General features: G+C 39.5%; 3 protein-coding genes across 3 annotated transcripts in view; all 3 read left to right on the plus strand.

The window, feature by feature from the left end:
- The window catches only part of LOC118999841 (zinc finger protein 350-like), a 182,095-nt gene that overhangs the window by 42,158 nt on the left and 121,676 nt on the right, over positions 1–18,261 (plus strand). The window lies entirely within an intron of this gene.
- On the plus strand, positions 2,770–3,639 carry LOC118999851 (glutathione S-transferase omega-1-like). The gene is given in 2 exon segments (XM_037064606.1): positions 2,770–3,234; positions 3,236–3,639. Coding segments are annotated over 2 exon segments (531 nt in total). The 5' UTR covers positions 2,770–3,030; the 3' UTR covers positions 3,563–3,639.
- LOC118999827 (zinc finger protein 883-like) lies at positions 6,375–15,865 on the plus strand. The gene is made up of 3 exons (XM_037064565.1): positions 6,375–6,696; positions 7,569–7,695; positions 13,326–15,865. Exons 1-3 carry the CDS (start codon positions 6,661–6,663, stop codon positions 15,080–15,082), a joined length of 1,920 nt encoding a protein of 639 aa, XP_036920460.1. The 5' UTR covers positions 6,375–6,660; the 3' UTR covers positions 15,083–15,865.

An 18,261-nucleotide genomic window follows, 5' to 3' on the forward strand; every position in this document is an offset into this window, starting at 1 on the left:
GGGACCTGGCCTGCAACCCAGGCATGTGCCCTGACTAGGAATTGAACCAGCGACCTTTTAGAATAAAAGTTGTTGCCAGATTATTATTGATGTTTAAGTTTTACAGCATGTATGTACATTTATGATTTGTTAATTATAATGAGATCTTGAAGTCTGGGGTGACTTTTCAAAGACGAAAAAATTATTACATCAGGGAAGAATGTAAAGAAGTTGACAGCAAGCACGAACTTGTTCAGGAACAATATATTTGTAGTAGAAACCTGTTTTCTGTGCTGTGAATATGGGGAATATTTTACCAGAATCTATGTCTTCTTATCAGAGAGTTCACTCAGGAGAAAGGTTTCAGGAGTTCAGTGAATGTAGGAAATCTTTTACCACTAGCACTGCCCTACATAATCATCAGAGAATTTACAATTGTCATTGCACAAAAAAGCTGCCATAACCAATGAGAACCCCTGCATTCTTTGTTTTTATGGCCTCAACTTATGGAGCAGCAAGGAGGCTAGGTGGCTGAAACTGTCTTAAGACCAAAACACAACACCCTAACCTAGCCAACACCCTTAATTCTATATGCTGATAAACCTAATTCTGAAGCCAGCATTGGTCCATGAGGTTGAATGGAATAACTGCTTCATCAAATGGGTAAACATTATCGCAAGATTAAAACAAATACTACAGACAAGGACACCACCAAGAGAACATAATAATTTTCTACTAATTGATACCAAACAAATGGAGATCTACATACAGCCTGGTTAGAGATCCAAAATATTTTTTTAAAACATTCCTGAGCTACAAGAGAACACAAATGGAGCCAACATCATGAAGAAACCAATACAGAAACAAAGGGAGAATATCAGACAGACAGAAATTATAAAAAAGGAAACCAAAATGCTGGAGTTGAAAATTACAATGAATGAAATGAAAAATACAATAAAGAGTATCAAAAGCAGACATGAAAAAAATCTCTGATGTCAAACACAGGTTATTTGAAAGCATCCGGGTGGAAAGAAAAACAAAAAGCAGAGGGAGGTTAGGGGGTGGAGGGATTGAGCAAAAAAAGAATAAGGACTCATAGGCCTGGACAACAGTGTGGTGATTGGGTAGGGGAGGGGGCATAAGGAGACCAAATGGTAATGGGAAAAAACCAATAAAAATTTTAAAGAAAAAGAAGAAGAAATGTAAAAAATACAGCAAAAATATTAGGTAACACCATTAAGATAACCTATATTTGCATCATGGGAAGCACAGGAAATGCTGGGTTAAAAAAAGGGAAACAGAGAAAGGAGGAAGAAAGGGGTAGAACATTTATTTTATTTTTATATATTTTTTAAAGATTTTATCTATTTCTTTTTTTTTTAAAGATTTTATTTATTTTTAGAGGGGAAGGAGAGAGGGAGAGAAACATCAATGTATGGTTGCCTTTTGTGCATCCCCTGCTGGTAGTTAGCCTGCAGGGAACCAGTTTGCAACCCAGACATGTGCCCTGACTGGGAATCGAACCGCGATCGTCTGGTTCGCAGGCCCGAGCTCAATCCACTGAGCTACGCCAGCCAGGGCTAGATTTTATCTATTTCTAAAGAGAGGGACAGGAAGAGAGAAAGAGAGAAAAACATCAATAAGTTTTTGTTTATTGGTGACAGTTTGCCAACTACTCAGCTGTAATAGTTAGCATTTGTATTCAGACTTCCAGCCCATGGATAATCTTTATCTCTCTAAACTTTGAATCTGAAACGTTTCCTTTACAAGTTTCTCTTTACTGCACTCCAACCATGGTCCATGCCTGTAGACCCTTGGAGTGCACACGTACCATTATATTGACCTTGGACATCATATGCTTTAGTACAATTGATTTTTATGGGTTTGAATTCGCTTCACATTATTCTACACAGCCTCACATCCGCAGCAGGAAATGTCCTGCAGAAAGCCATTTGCAGAGGGACAACTAGTAAATCCTGCCTCTCTTCTTTGTTTCCCATCCTAAGCTGGTGTCATTTTCCTTAGTGGGGTCTCTGCCATTGACTGATTTTGGGGGTCAACTAATATATAACATTCATTTCCTAAGAGTCTAACTCACGTGTCTGAAAATCATCCCAGAGTATCATGCCTAGGTGTGACAGATGGACATTTGTGATGAGATTACCCTTTTCTTATAAGGTCAACATGTCCTTCACTGGTGTTTCTTTTTTCTGTTGTTATTTAGGTTACTGCTGTGGAGCAGAGGATGTGGAAGCGCCCTTTGAACAGAATGTTTCTATAGGAATCTCACAGACAAAGAATCCCAAGGTAACTTTGACTTCCTGGAAGCACCACCCCTGTGAGAGTTGTGAACTGGTCTTGAGGCACATTTTCCACTTGATTAATCAGCAGGAAACACAACACAGCCAGAAACTGTTGAGGCGTGGGGCCTGTGCAAAATGGTTTGATTTCAGTGCAATGTGTCACCAGCACCAGGAGCAGCACTTGACAGAGAAGCCTTTCAGGAGAGGTGTGGATAGAATCTCACTTGCAAAGGGCTGCAATTTTAATGTGTCCCAGAAGCTTTTTGCCTGTGGGGAGGTTGGGCAGGACATCCTTACCAGCTCAGTACATCTCCAACAACAAACTACTGATACTAGGGACTGGCCAAATGAAATGTTGACATCTTGGGTGACTTTTCAATGGAGAAAAAATTATTACACTAGGAAAAATGTAAGGAAGTTATCGGCTGAAGCCACACACCTGTTCCAGACCAAGCTGTTTGTAGTCGAAGGCAGTATTTTTTGTGCATGAAGGTGTAAAATATTTTACCAGAATCTCTGGCTTTTATTATCAATAGAGAGTTTATACAAGAGAAAGGCCATATGAGTAGAGTGAATGTGGGAAATTATTTACCACTTTCAATAATAACCTTTGTTATCACCAGAGAGTGCACACTGGAGAAAGACCTTATGTGTGCAATGAAAGGGAGAAATCTTTTACCAGTAGCTTTGCTCATTGTTATCATTAGACTGTTCACACTGAAGAAAGGCCTTGTGAAGCTGTGCTACGATGTCTGAGGTGTCAGCTAAGAGCCTAAGAAAGGAAATTGCGCCTTCAGGGCCTGTCCCAAAGGGCCTGATCCATGTCTACAGCATGAAGTCCTGCCTCTTGGCCAAGAGGATGCTCCTCATGCTGACAGCCAAGGGAATCAAACATGAAGTCATCAACATCTACGTCAAAAATAAGCCTGAGTGGTTTATTAGGAAGCTTTATTAGAAGTAAAAATTAGAAAGACTGCTCTGGCTTAAAAGAAGAATTTTGTAAAGAATTCAGTAAGCTGCAGGAGATTCTGACCAATAAGAAAACCTTTGGTGGCCATTTACTTTCTGTGGTGGATTACCTCTTTTGGCTCTGGTTTGAAGGGCTGAAAGCTTTGGAGTTAAATGAATGTGTAGACCACACTCCAAAACTTCAGCTCTGCATGGCAGCCATGAGGGAAGATCCTGTAGTATTAGCTGTCCTCATTGATGTGGAGACCTTTCAAGGTTTCTTAAATCTCTACCTGCAGAATAGCCTGCAGGCCTGTGATGTTGGGCTCTGATAGGAGTGGGGATCGACAATAAAGATATGTATTAACCGTGGCTGGTATGACTCAGTGGACTGAGCACTGGCCTGTGAACCAAAGAGTCACTGGTTTGATTCCCAGTCAGGACACATGCCTGGGTTTCAGGCTGGGTCCCCAGGTGCAGGGGTATGAGAGGCAATCATACATTGATGCTTCTCTCCCTCTTTCTCCCTCCCTTCCCCTCTGTCTAAAAATAACTAGAATATTTTTTAAAATAGATATGCTTGATCTTTTTCTTCACTAAATAGTAACACGCTTTTATTTAAGAAAAAAAAAAAGCCTTGTAGCCCTGGCTGGTGTAGCTCAGTGGATTGAGCACGGGCCTGCAAACCACAGGATCGAGGTTCGATTCCCTGTCAGGGCACATGCCTGGGTTGCAGGCCGGTTCCCAGCAGGGGACTCACAAGAGGCAACCATACATTGATATTTCTCTCCTCTCCTTCCCTTCCCCTCTAAAGATAAATAAATAAATCTTTAAAAAATGTTTTTTAAAAAAAGCCTTGTAAGTGTACTGAATGTGGGAAATCCCTCACCAGGATTTGTGGCCTTCTCTCTCATCAGAGAGTTCATGCTGGGAGAAAGGTTTTATGTGTGCAATGAATGCGGGAAATCCTATACCAGTAGCCATAACCTTTATTATCATCAGAGAGTTCGCAGGACAGAGGCTTTGTGAGTGCAGTGTATGTTGCATATCTTTTAGCCACAACTTTATTTTTTCACAGCACATGAGAGTTCACACTGAGGAAAAGCCTTAGATATGTAGGAAATGTACACTGAATTTTCCTTATTCAGTGTTAACACTGTAAGAAGCCCTGTGAAGTCCCATTTGTCTGACTTGAATCCAAATGCCAACAGTATGGAGATTCTTCATACATTTAGTGTAGGAAGCATCTGTGTCTATGGTGCACTATATAACCTGCCCAGGAGCCCTGCCAGATCTATGTCACTGCACATTTTTGTGGCCAAAGCTATTTCACCTTTAGCACCTAGCAGGTTTCCACAGTTTGTATCAGTCACCATGCTAATGTGCTCACAAAAGCAAACTTTTTCATCTGATTTGTGGGAGAAAATTAGTACTCTTAGGGGATGGATCTGCAGTCCCTTCACTCTGACTAGTTGCAACATGAAGCTGACCTAGTGTTGGCCCCCAGAGAACGTCATCTGAGTTCAGCTGGCAGCTTGCAGAACTGCCTTTTTCAGGGATATGCTATCCCCACAAACTGTGGTGAATATTTACAGTATCAAAGTTAATAACACAAGATCATCCAGGTCTGTTGTCTTTTTTTTTTTTTAAGTATTTATTTATTTATTTATTTATAGAGAGGGGAAAGGAGGGAAAAAGAAAGGGAAACATCAACAGTTGGTTGCCTCTTGAGTGCCCCCTATGGCAGACCTGGCCAACAACCAAGGCATGTGCCCTGACTGGGAATTGAACTGGCAACCCTTTAGTTCGCAGGCTGGCACTCAATCCACTGAGCCACACCAGCTGGGGTTAGCTGTAGAACACAGCAAAAGTCTGCTAAGTATAGACCAGAGGCAGGTCAGTTTCAGGCACAGTTCAAATTTCACTTATTGAATTCTAACATCATTATGATTTTTTAGCTTTGAGATTATTTTGATTATGTTGCTATTTGTGTTTTACAGTATTTTATTGGCCTGTTTATTAAGTATGTCTTTCTTTCACTTCATCTAGTAGGAAGTTTTAACACCCACCTTAACCAAAAATAGTTAAGTAACATTCACTTACAGAATCCATTTGCGGTTCATATCTATGAATGACATGCATATCCACCAATTGCAATGAAACACTAAGGTTCACTCAATAAAACACACAGTGTCAGACCATTCTCTGATCATTGTGTTAGTTTTAGGGTGCTAGAGATTATTTTCATTTAGAAGTGATTTCTATTTCTGGGAGGGTTTTAGATTTTTTTGAATCCCTGTGTTTCATTACTGTTTTAATGTTTTCAAATTATGGGTTATATTTTAGCGTCATATTTACTATTAATTTTTAGATAGAAGCTTGTTATAGAATTATTGATTTTTAATACTCATTGCACATATGTATATCCACAATTGTTACTTATAATATTTCATGTGATTTTTTAAAGTTTTTGAGCTATACATAGGTACACTGTCATTACAAATACATACTCAATTTACTCTAATTTATAAATATATTCATAATCTTATCACATTGAGAATGACTGAAATGGCATGTCACCTGCTGTCTTAAATATGTTTGTAAAGGGCAAAATTTTTTACCATGATAATTACTATAGCATTTTCAAAATAATAGAAACATCAATAAAATTTGTTAGGATTCAGTTCTCCCATTTTTTCAAAAATTTAATTGATGTTCAAATTACATATTTCCATTTAATGTTTATATTATGTATATTAGCATTTTTATTTTAAAGGTGTGCCTATATTTTTGTGTTCTATATTTGTCACATACATATATGATGGTGTAAGTAGGACATTTGTGTGATAAAATTTTCCAGACTCTAAGGCAGGCATACCTCTTTTGTTACGACTCCTTGTATTGGCCTCACAGATGTTTTCATCAGCAGAAATTTAAGGCCCTTCACGATGAAAAGATGACAACTTACTTTAGCAATTTTCAAGTTGTCTCATTCATAAGTGAGTGTTATTCCCCAGCTCTTTTGGCAGTGAATCGCAGTCTTGCTGCTGAATTGAAGTGGGAGAACTCTTCACTGTCCCCTGGCACTCTCTGACCCACATTACCAGACCTGTGTGTGGAATACCGCTGGGCTTAACCAATGAAGGGTCAGAAAAGGTATCTTTATTGGGGCACAGTGCAGAGGGTGGGACTTCCGCTGTTCTTACAGCCGGCATTTTGTCTTCACCCAGAATCTACTCAACTTCTTGTTTAGCGGCTCCACATCGCTGGTTTTGGGGACGGAGAAGGCGCGGTAGTCTTGGTTTACACAATAACCAGCAGAGTAAGGGGCTCGGCAGCACTGCCGGGGTGACCCGCCCCACGGACGGGACTGGAGCCGCCGTGTCCGGAGCGTCCTCTCCAGACACTTGAGTCCCACTCTGCAAACAGCATGATGGCGGCGGACACACTGAAGCCCCCGGCTGAGGTGAGTGACCGACCTTGTCGCCCAATCCCTAACCTCATCCTCACCCTCAGGTGGACACTATGGCCCCGGTGCGAGATGCCCGCCGGGTCCTGCAGCCCAGGCCCGGGTGGGGGACCGTGAAGAAGGCTCAGTGGACACTGCGTGTTGTGGATTTTGAGGACACAGCAAATGTAGTGCAGAGTGGACAGGGCTTTTTCGTATCTGAAATTCCCATGCGGTTCTGGGTGTGACTACTGAAGCGAAGACCAGAGGCAGGCAGGGAGGACTTCATTCGGGGCTTTGCTGGGCTGTGGGATCCATCAGAAAGCTCGGGTTGTGCTGGGTCCTGCTGGAACCTGTCAAGCACTCTGGATGTCATAGACCTAGTTCATGGGTGAGTCCAGAGAGATGGTGGAGCAGGAAAGTAGCAGAGCTGAGGGAGTGAACCTGGAGTCTGAAGATGTGAAGGAGGCAGACATTCTACAATGGTGTGCACAACTAAAGGAAACGGGAGCTGATGGTCCTGGTGACCCGGGTGTGTGTGGGGATTTAAGGGTGAAGCATAAGCCCATGTTTGGCTGTGTCCTGGGGCCATGATCTGGGAAACTCAGTGGAATTGCTTGTGGGGAAAGATGGGGCCCTGCAGGCGTACCCCAGAGCTTAGATGTCATGTACCCTCTGTTCCCCACCGCCATCCCAGCTGTTGCTGAAGGGGGTAACAGTAATTGCACTGCTATTGCTGAAGGCGTTAACAGTGATTAATGGGACTGATGAGAGAGCAGCCAGCACTGAGGAATCCTGGAAGAGGATGAATGAGCAGAAAATGTGAAAGGAGTAGGATTGCATGTTCTTAGACTACCCTACTCTGGTTTCTTTTGTCTCAATTCTGACAGGTTGGTGTGACCTTTGCGGACATTGCCCTGTACTTCTCCAGGAAAGAATGGTGCCTCCTTGATGAGGATCAGAGACACCTGTACCTGGATGTGATGCTGGAGAACTTTGAGCTTGTATCCTCCCTGGGTAAGACCCTCAGTCTTGCCAGTGACATGGACTTAGCTTTGCATTTCCCATGCCTCCTGTTCTGTAGGGAGTGCTCTCTCACATGAGGACTGCAAGCACTGCTTGATTTTCCGGTTTAATGAGTAGTTGCTTTCCTTGGTTGGGCTGGTTCGTTTGCACTGCCCTTTTGTCTCACTGCAATTCCAATACCTGCTGTAGTGAACTCATAGGGAAGGATTGTGGTTTGTCATGTTGCAGGGAGCTAATGGATACCACCTTGATTAGTGAGGAAAAGCATTTTTTCTCTTCCTATTGGTCATATATTGGTACATACATTTTTCACTAATGAATCCCTTGTATACTTTATGTATTAATTCCTTTTCATATACAAGTACATGTATTTTTGCATTTGCTTAAGAGTGCTCTGTAGGTATTGTGGATCTCTCTCTTACTCTCTTACTTTCTTTCCTTCCTTCCTTCCTTCCTTTCTTTCCTTCCTTTCTTTCTACACATTCAGTGTTTTTGACAACCCTGCATTGAGCAAGTCCTGTGCCGTCGTTTTTGCTGTAGGCTCAGATTCTGATAACCAGTGTTTGGTAATAAACTATTCTTAAAGATTCATTTTTTTTAGACAAAGGTATTGCACTGTTAATAGCCTGCAATAGAGCCCTGACCTGGTTGGGTTTGGTTCTGCAAAGTGAAAGGTTGCTGGTTCAATTACCCGTCAGGGCACATGCCTGGGTTGTTGGTTGGTCCCCTTGGGGTACGTACCTAAGGCAACTGATGGATGCTTCTCTCTCTAAGGTGGATGTTTCTTTCCATCTCTTTCTCCCTCCCTTCTCTCTCTAAAAATAAAAAAATAAAAGTTAGAAAAAATAGCATGCATTATAGTTTAACATTATTTTATTATTCACTGGAAAATATTCTATATTGCAATGCTTGCTTTATTGTGGTTTTCTGAACTGAGCCCACAATAGCTCCAAGTGATACCTTCATATGATTTGCAAGTATTTTTCTCCATTCCTATAGAGTGCCTTTTTATTTCATTATGTTAATTGCTGTTGTTTTATCACAAAGCTTTTTCATTTGTTGTAGTTCAGTCTTTGAAGTTTTGTCTTTTGTGTGGTGATTTTGTGTGAATTGTGGTTCATAGTGCCAGGTATAATGATGTCTTATATTTCATTGATTTATTTGAGTCCTCTTTCTTTTGTTTTAGTGTCGCTAAGGGTTGCCAATTTTATGTATCTTTAAAAAATAGCTCTTAGTTATGATATTCTCTTCTTTTGTCTATTTTTTGTTTGTCCTAATATTTATTTATTTATTTATTTATTTATCCTTTGCTAGGTTTGGGTTTACTTTCTTGGCATTTTCTGAGGTGCAGGGTTAGATTGTTTATTTGAGGTCTATTTTCTTAATGTAGACATCGCTATCATATTTCCTCTTAGATTTGTATTTCCTCTATTTTATACATAATCTTTGATAGGTTTTGTTTTAATTTCCTATGATTTAATTTTTTGAGTTCTTTTTTGCTATTTCTTTTTGATCCACTGATTGTCCAGGAGTGTATTGTTGAGTTTCAATATATATGTGAATTTTCAAGCATTCTTGAAACTAAAATTGTGCCTGACAAGAATTCGTCTTCTGCTGCTCTTGGGCGAATGTTCTAAATATAATTATTTGTACTGTTTGCTCTAAACTGTATGCAATCTTCATTAATTCTTTCTTGCTTTTGAGTGGGCAATCTACCTATTGTTGGAGGGGTAATATTGCAGTTATCTACTAATGTTTGGTTTCTTTTTCTGCCTTCACACCTGATATTATTTGCTTAATATAGTATGTTAGGGTGTCCTCTTGTTCAGTGCTGATAATTAAAATTGTTATATTTCTGATCTACTTATTTATCACTCTGTAATGACCTTAGTCTCTTGGGACAGTTTTTGAGGTAGTCTATATTGTCTGATACAATTATACCAGTCCCCGACCTCTTTATTTCATCCTGTTTGTATCCATAAAGATTTAACGTTTCATGCAGGCAGCATATATTGAGGGTTTCGGTTTTTTTTTTTTAATCTCTTCAGTCGCTCTATTCTTGTTTGAACAATTTGTTTAAGAAGCCACTATTGCCACTTCTTCATTGGTTTCTGGTTCTTTTGTATTTCCTTTGTTTGTCTTTTATTGTGGTCTTGCTTTGTGATTTGATGATTTTGTATAGTGGTTTGACTCTCTCTCTCTCTCATGTGTGTGTGTGTGTGTGTGTGTGTGTGTGTTACATACTTTTTGCTTGTGATTTCCAAAAGACTTACTTAAAGAACTCATATACTTTACAATCTCTATTTATTTTTAGAGATAGGGGAAGTGAGGGAGGAAGAAAGAGAGAGAAACATCAGTATGTGAGAAAAACATCATTAAATGCCTCTTGCATGCACCCCAACCTGGGACCTGCCCAAAACCCAAGACCAGCCACAACTTAGGTATGTGCCGTGACTAAAATTGAACTGTCATCCTTTTGCTTTGTGATACATGCTCAACAAACTGAGCTATGCTGTGAGGGCACAATCTGTCTTATTTTGATAACACCTTCAGTTGCATGCATTAATTCTACTTTTTGAATCTTCACTACACACCCCTTTATATTTTTTTGATGTCACAAGTCATACTTTTCCATATTGTGTATTGATTAAGGTATATACAATGTTAGTGTTGTTATTTTTACCAGATTTTATTTTTAACCTTTATAATAGTTACATAATGTGCATTTCACCAAAGTTACCGTATAGTGAATTTATTTTATTGTTAATTTACTACTGAGATTTACACTCCTATATGAGTTTTTATTTAGGATTCTTTTATTTCATCTACAAGGACTTTTTTGGTAGTTCTTAAAAGTCATGTTGAGTCACAGTGAAGTTCCTTAGCTTTTGTTTGTCTGGGAAAATCTTTCTGAAGAACAGGTTTTCTGGATAAAATATTGATGGTTTCCATTTAGTGTTTTGCACATTATTATTTTATGTTCTCCAAGTTGGTAAGTTTTGTACAGAGGAATATACTGATACCCTTATGCAGGCATTCCTGTGTGTGTGAGGAGTTTCTACTTTCTTTGTGCTTTCACAACTCTCTTTGCTTTTGATTTTTGACACTTCATTTTACTGTGTCTTGGTAAAGTCCACTTTGCACTGAATATGTACAGGGAGCCGTGAGAATGTGTGCCCTTGGTTATTTACACTTCTTTTTCAGACTTTGGAAGTCAGTCTTCAGCTTTTTTTTTTTCTTAAGTAAATGTTCTACTTCTCTTTCCTTTCCTCCCTTTCCTTCTCTCTGTCTCCACCCTCACCCACCTTTGTGTTTCCTGGGAGTCCCATAATGGAAATATCATTTATCTTGATGGTGTTAATTCACCTCGCTGTATGTTTTAAATTTATGTCCCTTTATTTCTCTCCACCTAGATGCTTTCAATGACCTGACTGACATGACACTCTTCATGTCTGCCTTTGATTCTTTTTATTGCATTTTTTATTTTGTTCATTGTAATTTGTCAACTCTAGTGTTTCTGTTTTGTTGTTATTTAATTTTTCTTTCTCTGAGTATTCTTTTCTTCTCTGAGTGTTGGTTTCTTACGTTGGTTCTGTTTATATTGTCTGTAGGCTCACAGATGTTTTTAAAAGTAAATATTTTGGATTTCTTATTAGGCTGTGTATAGATCTCCACGTTTTTGGTATCGATTATTGGAAAACTATTATGTTCTCTCTCTTTGTGGTATCCTTGTTTTTAGTATTTCTTAAATCCTGTATGGATGTCTACACATATGAAGAAGCAGTTATTTCTTTTAGCCTTAGGGATCAATTCTTGGCTAGTGCAGTAGGTTCATCCATCTGCTTGTGGATTCAAGGGTGTTGCCTGGAAGGGTATTCAGGGTTGAGACGAGTCCCAGCAGCCTAGTCTTCTTGATGCTACATGAGCTGAGGTCAGAATACAACCAGAGGTATAGAATCATGGCATAGTTTGGCATCAGTAGAAGGAGAGAAGGGAGGTGGAGACTGATTTTATGACTGAAGGAATTAGTCAAAGAACACATATGGAGGGGCTATGGACATGGATAATGGTGTTGGGACTGACTATGAAAATGGGATGCAGGCTGGGTAAAGAGGGTAAAGGGCGGGGGAGTGAGAAAACTAATATCAAATACTGCTGGGGACATACTGATTTTGTTTTTTTCCTGGACTAGGTTGTGGATGAAGAATTTCTCTTGAATTTTATGCGGAGAAACTCTGTAGTATCCTCTGATGTTTAAACTATGAGGAGTTTACAAATGTTGCAGGGGCTTCTGTGGTTCTTAAAAACAAAAATTTCCATTGTGTTTCATAGAGCAGTCCACTAAGGTCAACCTTAGCATAATCACAGTGGTTGATAGAGGTAACACTGACCCTTGTTATGTATCCTAGCTATCTTCAAATATGTTTGGTAACCCCATCTTCCCAGTCATCCTTTCTATGTTATTCTCTGTTTTTCGCTCTATTGCTTTGCTGCTTGTCTTTTTTTTAAGACACAGAAGGAAACATCTATTTGTTATTTCATTTATTTATGCATTCATTGGCTGCTTCTGTATGTGCTGTGACCAGGGATTGAACCTACAACCTTAGTGTATTGGGACGATGCTATATCCAATGGAGCAATCTGGTCAGGGCTAATTTCCTGTTTTTCATTACTGAATTATTTTTTCCCTCCTGCATGGTTGATTTTGTTTTAGGATAGTTTTCTCCTTGCTCTGGGAAAAGGAAGAATTCTTGTATTTCTCATTCTCCTGTCTTTCTGAAGTCAGTCACATAGATATTTTTCCATGGTTTCTTTTGTGCTTTGTTGTTCTACCACAGTGCTGGCTATGTGTCTCAAATGGGATTTAAGAGGAAGAATAATTTGGATATCCAAGGAAAAACATGACTCCATCCATGGCAGGTGGACTCAGAGGCAGTCTTGACTTGGTATTGGGCTGCTGGAGAGGGCTTGATGCTAGGACTTTGTTAACATCATAACTGGGAACAGTATGGGAACATCATACTGTTCATTTTGTTGAACAGTATTTTGATGCTGTAACTAGGCCTCATCTCATCCACTTGTTCTTGTTTATTGTTGACACTTTGTCAACTACTGGGTTTGAAGCTATCAGTTCTGCTAGAATTCCCAGCCCATGTTAAATCTTTCCCTCTCTAAAACGGAAAGATTTTGTACTTCGACCATTTCCCTTACAGGTTCCTTTTTACTTCGCTCCAACCTTGGTTTATATTCACTTGGAATATCATATGCTCTAGTACAATGGATGTTTATGGGTTTGACTCATTCAGATTATTCTACACAGCCTCACAGCACCAACCAGTAGGAAAGGTCCTGCAGACAGCCATTTGTGGAAGAACAAGTGGATGAGATGTCTTCTCTATGTCCCATCCTATGCTCCTGTCTCACTGTTGGTGAGGTCTCCACCAATAACTGTACTTTGGGGCCAAGTAAAATATAACAGCCATTTCTTCAGAGTCCAACTCACTTGTCTTGAGTTTCATTTCATGGAATCATGCGTAGCTGTGACAGATGGCCATATGTGGTGAGGATATTCCTTCTCTATAAGGTCAACATATACTTCACCATTGTGTCCTTTTGTTCAGGTTGCTGCTGTGGAGCAGAGGATGTGGAAGTACCAATTGAACAAAACATTTCAGTTGGAGTGTCTCAGGCAAAGAATTCCAAGGTGGCTTTATCTTCCCAGAAGAACCATCCCTGTGAGAGTTGTCGGCCCATCTTGAGACATATTTTCTACTTGTCTGACCAGCAGGAAACACAACACAGCCAGAAACCGTTGAGGTGTGGGGCATGTGCACAACAATTTTATTTCAGTGGAAAGTGTGACCAGCAGCAAGAGCACCATGTTGGAGAGAAGCCTTTCATAAGAGGCGTGGATAGGAACCTACTTGTGAAGGGTTGCAATTTCAGTGTTTCCCAGAAGCTTTTAACTTACAGGGAGATTGGGCAGGACATCTTTATCATGTCAGGACATGTCCAACAACAGTCTACTCAAACCAGGGAGAAGCCAAATAAAATCTTGGCATCTGGAGTCACTATTCAAAGAAGAAAAAGTAATTATACCCAGAGTGAATGTAAAGAAGCCATTGGCTGCAACCACACGTGTTTTCAGAACAAGAATGTTTGTACCGGAAAACAGCATTTTATGTGTCGTGAACATGGAAAATATTTTACCAGGATTTCTAGTTTTTGTTATCATCAGAAAGTTCACACTAAAGAGGCACCTTACAAATGCAGTGAGTGTCAGAAGTCTTTTAGCAGTAATACTGGCCTCTGTTTTCATCAGAGAGTCCACACTGGAGAAAGGCCTTATGAATGCAGTGAATGTGGGAAATCTTTTACCAGCAGCACTCGTCTCCGTTACCATCAGAGATTTCACACAGGAGAAAGGCCTTATGAGTGCAGTGAATGTGGGAAATCTTTTACCAGAATCGATCACCTTCGTTATCATCAGAGACGTCACACTGGAGAAAAGCCTTATGAATGTGGTGAATGTGGAAAATCTTTTACTAGTAATACTGGCCTTCGTTATCATCAGAGAGTCCATGCTGGAGAAAGGCCTTACAAATGCAGTGAATGTGGGAAATCTTTTACCAGTAGCACTGGCCTCCATTATCATCAGAGATTGCATACAGGAGAAAGACCTTACGAGTGCAGTGAATGTGGGAAATCTTTTACCAGAATCCATCACCTTCGTGGTCATGAGAGAGTTCACACTGGAGAAAGGCCTTATGAATGCAGTGAATGTGGGAAATCTTTTACCAGTCGAAGTGGTCTCCGTTGTCATCAGAGATTTCACACTGGAGAATGGCCTTATGAGTGCACAGAATGTGGGAAATTTTTTTGCAGTAGCACTGGCTTTCTTTATCACCAGAGATTTCACAGAGGAGAAAGGCCTTACAAGTGTAGTGAATGTGGGAAATCTTTTACCAGAATCCATCACCTTCGCTGCCATCAGAGTGTTCACACTGGGAAAATGCCATATGAGTGCAGTGAATGTGGTAAATCTTTTATCAGTCGCAGTGGCCTTGGGTATCATCAGAGATTTCACACTGGAGAAAGGCCTTATGAGTGCAGTGAATGTGGGAAATCTTTTACCAGTATGCATAACCTTCGTTGTCATCAGAGTGTTCACACTGGAAAAAGGCCTTATGAGTGCAGTGAATGTGGGAAATCTTTTATCAGTCGCAGTGGTCTCGGGTATCATCAGAAATTTCACACTGGAGAAAGACCTTATGAGTGTAGTGAATGTGGGAAATCTTATACTACAATCTATTCCCTTCGTTATCATCAGAGATTTCATACAGGAGAAAGGTCTTGTGAGTCCAATGAATGTCAGTAATCTTTTTATAGTAGCACTGACTTGTTATCATCCACATTTCACACTGGAGAAAGGCCTTTAGAATTCAATGAAATTGGGAAACCACAAGCACTGGCCTTCATTATCAGATATTTCACTCAGGAGAAAGGCCTTGTGAGTACTGTTAATGTTGGAAATTACTTAGCCAAAATTTTAATCTCCCTCTCCACAGAAGAGTTCACATGGGTAGAAGGTCTTAGATGTGCCATAAATGTACTATTTTTGGTTTTTTAAAAAAACTTTTTTGGTTTTAAACTATAGGAAACTCTTTTAAGCTTTGTCTAAATTGAATCTGATAGTCAACAGGGAGATTCCCCCATACATTTGTATTATGCAATAAGCATGTGTTTCTGTGTTGCACTTTCTAATTTATCCAGGTGTCTTGCCAGATCCATGTCACTGTATATTTCTATTGCTGGCACTATTTCACCTCTACCACCTACAAGATTCCCACAGATTACCTTAGTCATCATCCTAATGTGCTCACAGAAGGTCATTGTTCTCTTTGATTTGTTGGCCAAAATTAAGAGCTGTCTTAGTGTTTAAGTCTTTATTCCTTTCACTGTTACTGTTGGCATATTGACCCCACGTGATATTGGCCCAAAGAACATCATCTGAGTTCAGCCATCACCTTTTTCAGGGACATGCTTTTGCTAGGTATCAGTGATAAATTACTGAGTGTCCAGGTCTCCAGTGCAAGAACTGCCAAGCTCATCTCCATCTGATTTGTAAAACAATAAAAGCTGTTTTCTAAATCTTGTTTAATTCTGGGTGTTCTGTTTACTGTGTGGGGTACTTTATACGCAGATTTGGGCCCTACAGCCATGAAGAGCTGAACAACTTTTCTGTGTGTTTCAAATTTTCTCTGCCTTTGTTCGGATAGTTTGTGCAGAAATTAACTCAGCTGTTTTTTCCCAAATTTGCATTGCTGCCAATATCTACTTAGGCAAGATTGTGGGCTCTAGTTGTCATGTGAAGCTTGGATGACAAGAGTTTTAGGAGACACAGAGATCACTCCAAAGAGGGGGTAGCTAAGACAACCTCAAGTACATCAGGGAACAGCATGTTTTTTTTCCTTGTTCATAAGGATACCAGTGCTATTGAAGGGAATCTCTGGCCCAGGTCTTGCAAAGGGCCATGCGCCATAGTGTCTGCAATTACATGGGTGATGGTCACTAGTTGTAGCCCTACAGGGGATAGGGGAAACTGATTGCAACAGAAACACTGGCCTAATGGGTGCTGGAGGAAACTGCAGCTAACTAGATGGTATGTGCATCCAGAAATGTTTCTGAGAAAAAGACTGCAGGATTGGTGTGTACACAAATCACAGGATCTGTAGGAATATCATTTGTTCACTCAGTCATTGTCATTGAATATAAGCAAAAGGTTTTGTGGGGCTGGCTGGGTAGTTCAGTTGGTTAGTGTGTCATCTTGATATGACAAGGTTCCCAGTTCAATCATAGTACATATGAGAAGCAAAAAATAAATGCACATGTAAGCAGAACAACATGCATGTTTTTCTCTCAGTCTATAAAATCAGTAAAGTTTTAAAAAACTTGTGGGTTCTGTCAACTCACTTTTTTAAAAAACAATTCTGCCAACTCTCATGTTCACATCAGAGTCTCTGGTACACTGTCAGAAAAAAAATTTTTTAAAGGATATCTATACTTGATGGATGTTGCTTTTTTGAGCCAGCCAACAGTCCTGTTGGATAGAGTGAGTTTTTTAAATTTGGCCATATTTGCTGTCACTGAGGTAAAATGGGTCCCAGTGCACATGAGAATGTGGATTGAATACAGAGTTGCCAAAACTATTTCCAGAAGGAGTTGGGAATACCAATTGTTTAAATCTTGAACCATTTTAAAAAGCTTTAGTTAGTAAACATATTTCAAGTATGATATATGGTCAGTCTTCACAAATACATGAAAATGAAACCATCACCACAGTCATAAAACTATTTGTCACTGGGAATTTATTTCTTAGCCTTTTTAATTTCTCTCAGCACTTAAAAAGGTCTTTAAACTTTGAGTTACATTCCATTCTAATAGATAACTGCAATTTCTTAATTTTACATTATGACATTAACTTTTCCTGCTTTCATTTATGTTGCAAATATATTTGGAGATTTACTGATATATTAGTGGCTCATCATTTCGCTGAGAATATTCTTATTTTTTAATACATTACTGACTTGATCCATTTAATTTGGTTATTTCTAATTTGGGGGTGTCTAAATAAAGCTGCTAAAGCCCCCACTGGTGTGACTCATTGGATTCAGTGCAAGCCTGTGAACCAGAGGGTTGCTGGTTCTACTCCCAGTCTGGGCACATGACTGGGTTGTGAGCCAGGTCCCCGGTTGGAGACACAAGAGAGACAATTACACTGATGTTTCTCTTCCTCTTCCTCCCTGTCTCAAAAGTAAATAAAATCTTTAAAAACAAAGAAGATAAAGCTGAGTATGATTATGTGGACATAAGTTTCACTTACCTTAACTGCACAGCCTGTGTTATAGGGTAGGTGAATGTTTAACTTAAAGAGATTAGCAATTCGTTATTTAAACTGATTGCATCTTTTTGTATTCATTTGGCTTTATTTCCTTATGTGTGAGAGCTTTATTTCCTTTACATCCTAGGGAATATTTTGTTGGTAAGTCGTTTTTATTTCAACTTTTAAAATATTGTAGTGCTACCTCACTGGTTCTCTAAAGATTTATGGTGAGTTTTAGGTGTGTATTTGCTATGTCTGTCTTTGCTTAGGTGTCTGATCCTATCATCTGCCACTTTTCTAAACAAAAGGACAGAAAAATGACAAAGGCGAATTTTGGGATTTCACTCATTTGTTGCCTTTTAAAATTTTATTAAAATGGTTTTTGTATTGGAGTGAAATTTTAATATTTTCAATTATTTTCATGCTTTGTACAATGTAACAGGTATTCCTTATTTTAACCTCCATCTATTAATGTTCTCCATCTCTTTTAGAAGTCCAGTCATTAGATAATATAATAAGCCCTTGTTTTGTAGTGTTATCCCATTTTTCTGGTCTTTTATCATGGGGTTTCTTGTATTGAACAGGTTTCTAGAGACCAGATAGCATCCGAATGAGCAGGGTGGTTTTGACCCCAAAAGCTCAGTTCAGAGGGAAATAGGCAGTGATCAGACTTC

This window comes from Sturnira hondurensis, unplaced genomic scaffold (assembly GCF_014824575.4).
Source record: "Sturnira hondurensis isolate 20B ecotype Veracruz unplaced genomic scaffold, ASM1482457v3 Scaffold0015508, whole genome shotgun sequence".
NCBI classification, from domain to species: Eukaryota; Metazoa; Chordata; class Mammalia; order Chiroptera; family Phyllostomidae; genus Sturnira; species Sturnira hondurensis.

Coding starts and splice junctions, on each gene's coding strand:
- LOC118999827 (XM_037064565.1), top strand. CDS start 6,661: ATGATGGCGGCGGACACACTGAAGCCCCCGGCTGAG. Junction 6,697..7,568: donor CACTGAAGCCCCCGGCTGAG/GTGAGTGACCGA, acceptor CAATTCTGACAG/GTTGGTGTGACCTTTGCGGA. Junction 7,696..13,325: donor TGAGCTTGTATCCTCCCTGG/GTAAGACCCTCA, acceptor CCTTTTGTTCAG/GTTGCTGCTGTGGAGCAGAG.